This window comes from Giraffa tippelskirchi, chromosome 9, assembly GCF_054371585.1.
Source record: "Giraffa tippelskirchi isolate mGirTip1 chromosome 9, T2T-mGirTip1v1.2.pri, whole genome shotgun sequence".
Taxonomy (NCBI): domain Eukaryota; kingdom Metazoa; phylum Chordata; class Mammalia; order Artiodactyla; family Giraffidae; genus Giraffa; species Giraffa tippelskirchi.
The window spans coordinates 20,721,622-20,733,923 of NC_137283.1; the positions used below are offsets into that span (position 1 = coordinate 20,721,622).

The following is a 12,302-nucleotide window of genomic DNA, read 5'->3' on the forward strand; positions in this document are numbered from 1 at the left end:
CCAGAGTTGATGGTCCTTAACCATCATCAAAAAAAAAAAAAATATCCATCCATTTTAAGTGCATGACTGTGGGCAGTTTATACAGTCATCTAACCACATGTAACTGCTAACACGATTGAGACATAAACATTGTATCACACCAAGAGGTTTCCTTGCACCCTTGGCAGCTGATGCCTTGCCCCATCTCCACTCCCAGGCAACTCCTGATCTGTTTTCTACCACTGCAGCTTTGCATTTTCCAGAATTTCATAAAAACTGGAAAAATAATATTAGTAGGCAGTTTTTAAAAATTCTTTCATTTAGCAAAATTTTTAAGATTCATTCATGTTACTGTGTATATTAATAGCTTGTTCTTTCTATTGCTGAGTAGTAGTCCATAACATGGCTGTGTCATCAATTATTTATCCACTCAACAATTAATGGATACTGGGGTTGTTTCCAGATTGAAGTTATGATGAAAGATGCTAACTGGGAAACTTCAAGTACAAGTTCTGGGGTGGGGATATGTTTTCATTTCTCCTGGATAAAATCATGGAAGTAGATCTGAGAACCCTAAGGATATATTTAACTTTAGAAGACTTAACCATACAATTTTCCAAACTGATGCTACCATTTTCCCTTTTCATCACTAACATATGGGAGTTGCACTGTTCCAGATCATCACCAACACTTGGTATTTCAGTCATTCTAATTTTAGCCATTCTAGTAGGTTTCTCGTAACGTATCTTGGTGGTTTTCATTTGTATTTTTCTAATAACTACTGATGTTGAATATCTTTTAATGTTCTTACTGACCATTCATATATCCTTTTCTGTGTGAAATATCTGATCAAATCTTTCACCCATTATTTTAATTGGGTAGTCTTTTTATTATTGGGTTATAAGAGTTCTTCCTATAGGCTAGATATAAGCCTTTTGTCTGACATATGTTTTTTAAGTATTTTTGCCCAGCTTGTGCCTTACCTTTCATTTTCTTAAGCACTTAATCATCATCTTAAACTGCCTCTTAACATCTCAGTATAATAAATGTGACCAGTACAACACATGTACCCAAATCCTGAAAGAGACAATATAAAAAATCCGCTGTCTTCTCACTACAAAAGCAGAGTTAAAAATCAATGCTAGATACGTAAAACAAATAGCTAGTGGTAAGCTGCTGTATAACACAGGGAGCTAAGCTTGGTGCTCTGTGATGACCTAGGCATGGGTAATGGAATTGGGGAGGGTAGGAGGGAGGCTCAAGAGGAAGGGGATTTATGTATACATATGGCTGATTCATGACGTTGTACAGCAGAAATTAACACAATATTGCAAAGCAGTTATACTCCAATTTAAAAAATTATTAGAAAAAAATTAATGTTAGATTCCAAAGAAACAATTATGAGACTGACGCGCTACCTACTGCGCTGAGGCACCTCCAAAGAAACAATTATAGAAAGATTTCTTTGAGACAATTGGAGAAACACGAATAGGGAGAGGCTATTACATGATTTATTGTTAGTTTTTTTAGATATGAGAATGCTATGGTGATTATACACATTTAAAAATATTCTCTGAAGTTAAGAGATGCACAGTGAAACAAGATGTCTAGACTTCTTTAAAATCTTGCAAAAAATACGCTAGGAGTATAAATGAAACAAAACAGGCAAAATGTTGTTAAAGCTGGGCTGATGGGTACATGGCAGTTTATTATATTCTTCTTTCCACTTGTGTACAGATTTGAAAATTTCAACAGTAAGAAAGTTTAAAAAGTAGTACTTTATAGGCTTTAATCACCATGGCATGCTTACAAATTCAGTAAGAATTCTGAAGCTGCCAAATTTTCATGCTTTTTAAAGACTCTCAGTTCTCAATCAAAGAGGGAAAAATACTTTTGAAAAGGAGCTTTTAAGGCCACAGTGTCCTCGGCAGCCACAAGCCTTTTAAGTCAGAGAGCCACACTGGCATACGTAGCAAGGTCAGTAAACTGCTGCAGGAGGGACATTTTGGAAATCCTAGTTTCAGGATTCAACAAGAACAAATATTTCTCTTAAAAAAATACTTTCAGGTAACCAATCAGATTTTTTTTCTAGACAGGGCTGAAACAACCTTCCTGAAGATGGTCAACAGTGAATATAAAAGATGTCCCCAAAACATGTATAAAAGAAAATAAATCCCTGAGTGAGTTGATGTGTTTGAGGGGAATTTCTGTCACTGTATAATGGAAAGGACTTCCTTAGGTCAGATCAACCTCCTTCTCTCCAAGGACATCTAATTATATTTTCTGTTGAGTCCATCGACACAAAGTTCTAAAGGCCACACTGCCAAAACAGGAAGCCTAGATTTCTATAGATCCAGGGTCAGTGCCACCTTGAGTGCTACACTGTAAAGCCGGAAGGACCTTTAACAATCATCCACTAGGCCTTGAACTTGCATGGGCAAGAAACAGGATGCTCCAGAGATCCTGAATGGGTCAGCAATTATTTTCTCCTGACCACTACGGGAATTTCCAAATCCATACGTAGGTGTCACAACTACTGGCTCAACCTAAGCACTGCTTAATAGGGAGGGTAAGGAAGACGAACTGAAGTGGCTTGCCCAGAGTCATCTGGCAGGTGCGTGTTAGGGCCAGGCCTGGACACCAAGTCCAGACTCTGTAGGTCTAGCTGTCCCACTGGATGAGGCTTATCACTGAAGAGGAGGGAGCTATCGATGAACTGTCCCCAGAGAGCAGCCTCAAAACTGCCATAAGTGACCAGTGAAGAAAATGGCCAAGGTACAGAATAACAATCAGTTTTAAATATTTTTTAAAGAAGTGGAGGGGGAAAATGAAGACACACCCAAAGTACTAGTTGAAGAATCTGCTGTCATGTGATAGCCCCCTGGAGGTGAGAAGAGGGCTCCGACCCCTCCACCTGAGCCCTTGGCTGAACGCTTTACACTCTCACTTCTGCTGACTGGTGGCCCAGCGCAGGCAGACACTCCCCAGGAGAATAGCTTGCAGCACTGTGGACCTGTCCAACTGTTCAGACAGGGACACCATGAATCCTGATACTGCATTTTAAAGGAAAATGCCCCTTGGGCTTGTGTTTAAGTATTGCCTTGGGGGGAAAACATCACTCCAATGAAGCCTTCCACATGGCTTCAGGCTCAACTGAAAAGGTAATGCCTCAAATGAGTAAGTTAGATATATCACGGAACACACTGTCACTTTTACATCAGGCTTTAAATTTACTTCAGTCGTGGACACATCTGCATTATTAAACTCCAGAGCAGAGCCTGCTTTGGATTTACCGCTGCACTGTTTGTTTTGGTTTCTTTTTGTTTTTATTCTCTTACTTTTTGGTCTCTTCATCCCATTGTTTCACACAAGGTAGCTATTGCCAGGTTGCAACAAACACAGGGGAGGTGATCTGCCAAAAAGCTCTGATGAAAAATTTAGTTGAAAAGTCAGCCTCCCAGGAGGCTGTCGCAGGTGTCAGAAAAGGGGATCATAGAAGTTTAATAGGAGGGGAGCCTCCAGAACTCCCAAACAGAAAAATGCTCTTCCTGAGTGGTTTGCCTTTTCTCAAAAAAATGTGTAGAATGTGCACACAGATGACCAGAAGGAGATGGGAGGAAGGAAATCTATGAAGACCATGGACAGCATGTCTCATTATGTGAATAATAGCACGCAGCTCTTAATTGACTAAAAAGCCAAGGACGTCTGGTCTAAAGTCATTCACGCCCTGCCTCCCGTTACCTCTTGCCAAAAAAATAAAATAAAATAAAATAAATTCCAGAGATTACTTTTTACAAATTCTTTAGTCTGAAATCAATTCCGCAAGTATGGCATAGGAAAAAAAATCTACTGAACTGAGCATCAAAGTTATCTATATTCATTCTAGGATTAGCTCAGCTGCTAAGGGGCTGTGTGTCTTTGGCTAAATCTCTCAGCTTCTCTGATACATAGTTTCCTGACATACAAAACAAGAAGGTTAAGATGCTCTCTCACTGTTTTAATACAATATATTGCTTCTCCTCTTTCTCTCCTGAGAAATAAATATGGATAAACAGTTTATATGATTTCAAATTAGATTTAAAAATAAACCCACGGTGTATCCCCTCACACCAGTCAGAATAGCCATTACCAAAAAATCTACAAACAGTAAGTACTGTAGAGGGTGTGGAGAAAAGGGAGCCCTCCTACACTGCTGGTGGCAATGTAAACTGACACAGCCCTTATGGAGTACAGCATGGAGATTTCTTAAAAAGAATAGAAATACATATACCATATGACCCAGAAACCCCACTACTGGGCCATATGCCCTGAGAAAGCCATAATTGAAAAATACACAGGTACCCCAATGTTCACAGCAGCACTATTTACAACAGCCAGGACATGGAAGCAACCTAGACGTTCATTGACAGGTGAACGGATAAAGATGTTGTGGTACGTATACACAATGGAATATTACTTAGCTGTACAAAAGAACTAGCACTGACTCAGGTCAGTGCTAGTGAGGTGGATGAACCTAGAGCCTGTTATACAAAGTGAAGTAAGTCAGAGAAAAACAAATACAGTGTACTAATGCATATGTAGGGAATCTAGAAAAACAGTATTATTGATGAACCTACTTGCAGGGAAGGGATGGAGTTGCAGATGCAGAGAAGGGACTTGTGGACACAGTGGTGGAAGGAGTCAGTGGGATGAATGGGGAAAGCAGCATCAACCTATATACACTATCAGATGGAAGATGGATAGCTGCTGAAGGGCTGCTGTGTAGCACACAGAGCCCAGCCTGGTTCTCTGTGACGACCTGGAGGGATGACAATGTGGAGGGAAGGAAGGTGCCAGAGGGAGAGGATGTATGTCTAATCATGGCTGATTCACGTTGCTTATGGCAGAAACCAGCACAACACTGCAAAAGTTAAAACACAAAAAACGAGCGAAAAATAAACCCGTGGTAGAAGTTACACTCTCATCGTGTCTGAAAACGGGGAACTAGGATCCCATCAATTACACCAGTACTACCAGGGATCACATTTAAGATGCAAGTCATAGCTATCCTGCTGTTTCTACAAGTTTCCTTGAAATTAAAGATATGGACAGTACCTCCTCGGACTCCTTTAAATGGGTAGAAAAACGCCACAAGCAGGTTCATCAGGACGGCCAGGTTGAATGAAATGCTGCTCCAGAAAGACATGTTGCGGGCGCACCAGTACAGGACAGGCTGGGCTGTGAAAACAAAGACGGAACCCCATGAGGTTCGAGACTGCAAGCCAGAACGCTGGGAATTCCACAGGCCCCTCCTCCCGCTCTGCCCCTACAAGCCCACTTTTGTTCCCACTTTTCACCAAACATTAAAAACGGTTACTTGTTTTCAAGCTGACTCATAAGCTCAGAACGACATCAGATGGGTTTGTTTCTGTTGGGAGTTCTTACTGGAACAGAAGATGAATTGGGGGACAAAGAAGAGAAGAAAGGCGAAAAGCTGGAGCATCTAAAAACCCCGCATGCCCTCATCAGCACCATCAGTTATGGAATCCGGGGGGTTATCCAGGGTTCATGTGCCAAGTCCCCAGTTCCCCCTGGGGCCTTGGGACTGGAGGAGATGCCCAAGGAGACTGGAGAATTCAATGAGCCTTTGAGAAGCGTGGGGTACTGGTGCGGGGGAACACACAGCATTCAGAGTCAGCCCAGCTGGGCCCCAGGCTAGGAATGTTACCACTTCCACACTCCTTCCCTGCTTGAAATTCTTCACCGAATCACTGATGCCTGAAAGCAAGACAACAGCCCCTTTCCCACCACCAAGTCATCCACCGTTTTCCTGAAGGGCAACCAGAAACAGAAGTTCTGCCTGGATGGTCAGCAGCTGAGCTCCATTTCCAAAGGCTACAGTAGAGAAAGGATGGGCCCCCAAAGCCCTCCCAAAGGGCAGGAGACCCTTGAGGCAGTTATTGTTCAGTTGCTCAGTCACGTCCAACTCCTTGCGATCCCATGGACGGCAGCATGCCAGGCCTCCATGTCCCTCACTATTTCCTGAAGTTTGCTTAAACTCATGTCCGTTGAGTCGGTGATGCCATCCAACCATCTCATCCTCTGTCATCCCCTTCTCCCCTGCCCTCAATCTTTCCCAGCATCAAGCTCTTTTCCAGTGAGTCAGCTCTTCGTATCAGGTGGCCAAAATATTGGAGCTTCAGCATCAGTCCTTCCAATGAATATTTGGGGTTGATTTCCTTTAGGATTGACCGGTTTGATCTCCTTTCTGTCCAAGGGACTCTCAAGAGTCTTCTCCAGCACCACAGTTTGAAAGCATCAGGTCTCAGGCAGTGCTGCCATCTCATCTCACTGTTACTGACAGGTGACACCACACCGGCTGCATCTCAGCACAGGACAAGCCGGTGGCCACACTGTGTGTATGGGTGCTTCCTTTTCCTCTGAATTCTTCGGTGGCGCCTTACACTTAGGATGATACTTAAGAATAGATATGGGGAGAATAATTTCCATCTCCACGCCAGAGGCAAAGTTTCCAGAAGATAGGCTCGTTCAACATAATTCTCCTCTAAAGGGAAGTGTGGAGTAGGTGAAAATGGATGTTTAGCGTGTTATTTCTCTTTCCCAATGAAGTCACCGTTTCACTCTAGGACAGCAGCCAGTGACAAATCCGATGACTCTATAACGACGCCTATAGCAGTAACCAAGCCGGCAGAAGCTTCTAGCCAAAATAAAGTTATGGCACAATTACACAGAGCCCTGGATAATTTAATAACTGCTCATTTTCATGCTCGCACTTGGTAAGAGGCCATGTTTCCAAACCGTTGAGTTTTGGAGCTAGAAGCAGCATCTGGTTTAACATCTCTCATTTGATAAATGAGGGAAACTGAGGCCCAGCCGAGGATGGAAGCTGTGGCAATCTCATCCCCTCAGCTCAGAGACCCCTGGACCCAGTGACAAGGACAGAATTAAGGGGCTCATGTCACCATTTAGTAGAGGAGCCAACCAGTAATCAGTCAATCTGATTTCCCAGAGTTTGTTTTATTTGATAAACTATTAATAATCGCTGAAGCAAATTTAAGATGAGAAACCACTTGCTCTGGAGACAATAGCTGTTGGTATTTTTTCTGGGATTGAAGCCCATTCCTGATCTGAATATGAAAACTCTGAACAGCACAGAAGAAACAATGGCAAGGATGGCCAAGGGCTGACTGATGGGAACATGGGAATTTACAACAGCCTCCCCCCATCAGTGTGTGGGTAACAGACTAATAAGAAGTGAAAAGACAAAAAGGCAGGAAATGGCAGAGATCAGTGAGGGGTAAGCCAGGATTTTCTTCAGGGGGAGCTCTCAACCTAAACCAAGTGTAATAATAGCCACCGTTTGATGCTTTAACATGACTGTAATAAATGTTTCTCAACTCTGGCAGATAGTTCACAAATCTGACTTTTATAAGGCTAACACTGTACTTAAATTGTGGTGTCACTCTGAATATGAACACATATTCAACCCTTCAAGTCAACTGGGTATCTACACAGGTGCAAGAAGACAGGGTACCATGATTCCAGAAGGGCAGGTGATTTAAGTAACTGCACCCAGGGCATCTCCTGCTAACCCTCTTTTCCTAGTTTGTTTTCTTTTTAAGGAACCGGGGCTTGCTGAAAACACAGACTCCATGTGCATATAGAGCAATGGAATTTCCCACTCTATTCCAGTGAATGTAAAAACCATGAGGGTGAAGGACAGGGAAGCCTGGTGTGTTGCAGTCCATGGGGTCGCAAAGAGTCGGACAGGACTGAGTGCATGAACAACAGAACACCGCATAACACCAAGTAACAAAGCGTCGGCCTTTGCAGCTCTGCCTCAATTTCCTTTCACTACCTTCTAGTTTTCTTAGCCCAGAGTTTTCTCATCCCTGGGGGCAGGAGAAGGTATCTGAGAGGCACAGTGGATGGAGGATGCGAATGCACACAAGAGTGTGTGTGTGTCTGTGTGTGTCTATTGAGTAAAGCAGGGAAGAGGGTTTCAAGAGAGTATAGGAACTAAGTATCTTAATACTTGCAGAAGAAAAGATGAAGCAACATGTGTCTCAGACACACCTCCCTGTGTATCTGAGCCCTAGCTACAGATTCTCCAAGGCATAAATGATTCTCGGTGACACTTTCAGGAAAAGGTAAAGCAGCTTCATAAACAAGCCAGAGAACTCTCTTCTGCAGACGCATCAGAAGAGAAATAAGCTACTTAGAGGGGAAAATGTATTTCAATTTAATTGCACTTCTAATGAGTACATTTCTCCTCTTCCTAAATATGCAAATCATGTTTAATTCAGTTATTACTTTCAATTTTTCTCTTACCAGCAGAGCTATGAAGCCAATTAAAATCTCTCAGTTGACAACTGTAGCTGTGTTTAAGCTTCACTGAAACAAAAACTGCTTTTGAAACAAAGACAGACCAAATAAGAGAAAGTATTAGCTACAAAGCAATAGAAATCTTGGAATGATGAGTTGGCCATTCCTTGACCAATCCATCCGTCGGGCAGTCTTAATTCCCCACTTTATAGGTGAGGGCCTAGAAGAGGTTCAGTCACCCACCCAGGTCACAAAGCCAGTGGGTGATGGAAGGAGAACGAATTCAGAGATCCCCACCTCTTGCAGTTGAGGTCTTCCTACTCTGCCAGGCTGAAGACAACATCTCAGGAAGAAGGATGACAAGGTCTCGCACCTCATCATAAAAGGTGAAAATCTTTCTTTCAATTCGTAAGCCCCCTGGAGAGCCTGTTTTATATAGCTATTGGATAACACAATTCAGAGAGAATGACTATATCTGACCAGTCTTAGTATCAGTACTTAGTAATAGACTGGGCTTCCCTGGTGGCTCAGAGGGTAAAGCGTCTGCTTGCACTTAGTAGACCTATATATTAGAAAGGGTAAAATCATTTTTTAAAATTCACGTGTGTATGGCCGCACTGAGTCTTTGTTGTTGCACGTGGGCTTTCTCTAGTTGTGCCAAGCGGGGGCTTCTCCTTCTGATGGCTTCTCTTGTTGCTGATCACAGGCTCTGGGCACTCAAGTTTCAGTACTTGCAGCATCTGGCCTCAGCAGTTGTGGCCTGCAGGCTCTAGAGCGCGGACTCAGTAGCTGTGGCACGTGGGCGTAGTTGCACTTCCCACATGTGGAATCTTCCCAGATCAGGGATCACACCCATGTCCCCTGCACTGGCAGACAGACTCTTATCCACCACACCGCCAGGGAAGTCCAAAATCACCGTGTTAATAACTATCATGGAGGTCTGGATGAACCAAACCATGAATTCAGGATCATCTCCTAGAGTGGGAATCATGGACTATCTCAACGAAGAGCAAAATCAACAAATAAGAGGAAGTTCCCTTCTATTTACCACCACAGCTGAGAAGACAAGCATACACATAGGGTCTCTGTCTACCTTTCTGGGTATCTTTCTTATCTGACTGCAGGAGCACGGTGCTGAGGGGATGTTCAACACGACTCACAATGCTTGAGCTACAGGAGCTTGGATGGAGCCCACGGTGGCTACAAGGACACACTGATAGTGGGGCCACCTGTCCACGAAGCCTTCTGAGGTCCACACCACGGAGGACACGCACGCTATTCTGTTAAAGGTGAGCTAGACACCTCGCGTGGGGCTGGGTGACAAATGGGTTGGTTCAGCAAAACACATGACAATGCTTTAAAGTGCTGGATGATGAGGCGTCCCTTAGAGATGAGGGAGAATGGAGTAGGGGTGGGGCGAGACCAGTGCCTGCCGGGCAGCCTGCTTGCACAACGCCTTCTGCCACTAACCGATTCCAGGGAGGCAGGGAGTGGAGCGGAGCAGTGCAGCGGCAGCGGGAAAGGAGGCAGGTCTGCGCCGGCTCAGGCTGGTGAGGGAGAAAGAGGACCTGAGCACCCAGAACCTGACCTCCAGCCCAGTTTCCCCTCCTGCAGCCCCGCCCCTCAGCAGGAGCTGGAGTGATCACAAGGGCAGCTGGAATCCAGGGTTTCAAATACAAACCCTAGCTCCTGACTAATGACAGGAATGAAGCAGCATCCTTTCTAAGCTGGTACACAACAGTGTACTGTTGGCAATGAAGGATCACATTAAAACCCCAATGAAAACTGGCCGCAGAGAAGCCCGCCAAGGTAGCCCTGTAAAGGGTTTTAGATGAGGAAATGTAGCCAGCCTGGCCGGGCCCCGCAATGGGACTCACTGGTGAGCAAGGACGCATCTTCTGTGGCCAGTGATTCCACTGCCTATGAAGTGACCCTAGGGTCTACAATCCGAACTGCCCTATAAAAAGGGGAAGACCAGTGTCTTCTGAGCAGGTGGGCTGGTCAACGAGCTCTCAAGCAGGCTCAATTTCCTGCTCAAATGTGCCATCCTGTGAGCAGCAGGCCTGTCTGCTCTCCATCCCTTTAATTTTCTCTATCAAAATGCTGCTGCTGCTGCTGCTGCTAAGTCGCTTCAGTCGTGTCCGACTCTGTGCGACCCCATGGACGGCAGCTCACCAGGCTCCGCCATCCCTAGGATTCTCCAGGCAAGAATACTGGAGTGGGTTGCCATTTCCTTCTCCAGTGCATGAAAGGGAAAAGTGAAAGTGAAGTCGCTCAGTCATGTCCGACTCTTAGCGACCCCATGGACTGTAGCCTACCAGGCTCCTCCGTCCATGGGATTTTCCAGGCAAGAGTACTGTAGTGGGGTGCCAGCATTTTAAGTCCTTCTGGGAGCTCTCCAGTCAAATCAGGTAAAAGGCAGTTGGAAGGAAGTCTTTTTAGTGCCTCCCGGAGGCTGGAACCCACTTACCAGCTCCCAAGGTGCCTGGGTTGTCCTGGTGCTCAGAGGGGGACAGAATCCTGAACCCCACCAGCTCTGCTCCTACAGGGAGGTCCACACACTCACCATCAAACCCCAGCGTGCAAGACTCCCAGAACCACATAATTCCACAGTGCCTGGAGGCGCTGACCCACCTCTGAGCTTCTTCTGCCAATTCATCTCATTGAAGAGGTCCTCGGACCGCAGGAAGAAGTCGTTGATCTTGCTACCCTGCTCGTCCCTCTCTGTGGTGTAGTATATCCGTAGTTTTGACTCTTTGGTTAGGAATTCACATATACTGGGTACGGGGAAGACAATCTGCTCCATGGTTCTGTCTAATCTGACAATCTAGGGAGAAAAAATGGAGGAGGTTAAAATTGTCAAAAATCCTTTACTGAGGACTTGGCACAGGCCACAGGCTCAGTATTCAGCCTAGATTTTTTCTTTTTTCTTTTTTATCCATACCACATGGCATGTAGGATCTTAGTTCCCTGACCAGGGATTGAAACCATACCCCCTGCATTGAAGATTGGACCACCAGGGAAGTCCTGTCTCAGAATTAAAGATCAAGCATAACACAGACCTGACCCAGAGTCTTCTTGGATTTTGTAACTCCTGGACTGAGCTCTATCTCTTAGATTTATGCACAAAACCGTTTTGGTAAGTCAAAATATTTTTATAACCTCAGACCCATGAATTGTACTGTGATGAAGTTTTATCTGGAACAATTCAAAGTGTGTTTTGTGTACAGATTCATATGAGGCTTGGGGCTGCAGATGTCCAACAGAACTTTCTGGAATGATGAAAATGGGAATGATGAAAGGAAGCCGCAACCATGTGTCTGTCCCTTTGAAAGCAGAGTCCCTACTCACATATGGGCTCTAAGGACTAGCACGTGTGGCTGGCACAGCTGAGGACTGGAGCTTAGTATTTATTTAATTTTAATGTAAACAGCCAAACACAGCTACTGGTGATCCTACTGTACCGTGTAGTACTAGGCCATGGTACAATTCTCACCTAAGAGCCTTTCTCAGATTGCAAAGGTGGGTTCTTTTCCCTAGATAGGAACTCAAAAAGAAGGTCTTCGGTTTTAACAGATGCAGTGACCTCTGACCTGTCGAGCATCTAATACGTGTGATACATAAACCAATAGGCTCTTTTAATACTGGTATCACGCTCACTGTTCTTTTAAGTAGCTTTGCTGGTTCCTGGGGTGGACACTTCACAGATATTCCCCGTGCCCTTCCTAAACAAGTTCAGTCCCCAGAGAATTGTCTGGGGGAGACTGTTCAAATTTTTCAACACCGCGTTGAGTCATAGTCCCGAGGGGGCAGAGATTTCAAAGGGGTTCGGGCTGCAGTACTACAGGGGCAAGGGCCCCCTTGGGCCTTCCTCCCCAGGGGTGGACAAGTCAGGTGAGGCCCAGAGCCACGCGCTCTCTGAGAAGTTCTGGTTCCCAGTCTCCCAGTGCTTTTTTCCCAGTGCAGCAAGAGCGATGACTCAGGTCAAGCTGCAGTGG

The 12,302-nt window shown here is 44.8% G+C and overlaps 1 protein-coding gene across 3 annotated transcripts in view; it reads right to left on the reverse strand.

Annotated features, from left to right (window-relative positions):
- The window catches only part of ITPR1 (inositol 1,4,5-trisphosphate receptor type 1), a 324,295-nt gene that overhangs the window by 48,785 nt on the left and 263,208 nt on the right, over positions 1 to 12,302 (reverse strand). For all 3 annotated transcript variants that reach the window (XM_081528188.1, XM_081528187.1, XM_081528186.1), the window contains 2 exons: positions 10,939 to 11,131; positions 5,074 to 5,196 (listed from right to left, as the gene is read on the reverse strand). In XM_081528188.1, the coding sequence (XP_081384314.1) occupies positions 5,074 to 5,196; positions 10,939 to 11,131 (316 nt within the window). The remainder of the gene's footprint in view (positions 1 to 5,073; positions 5,197 to 10,938; positions 11,132 to 12,302) is intronic.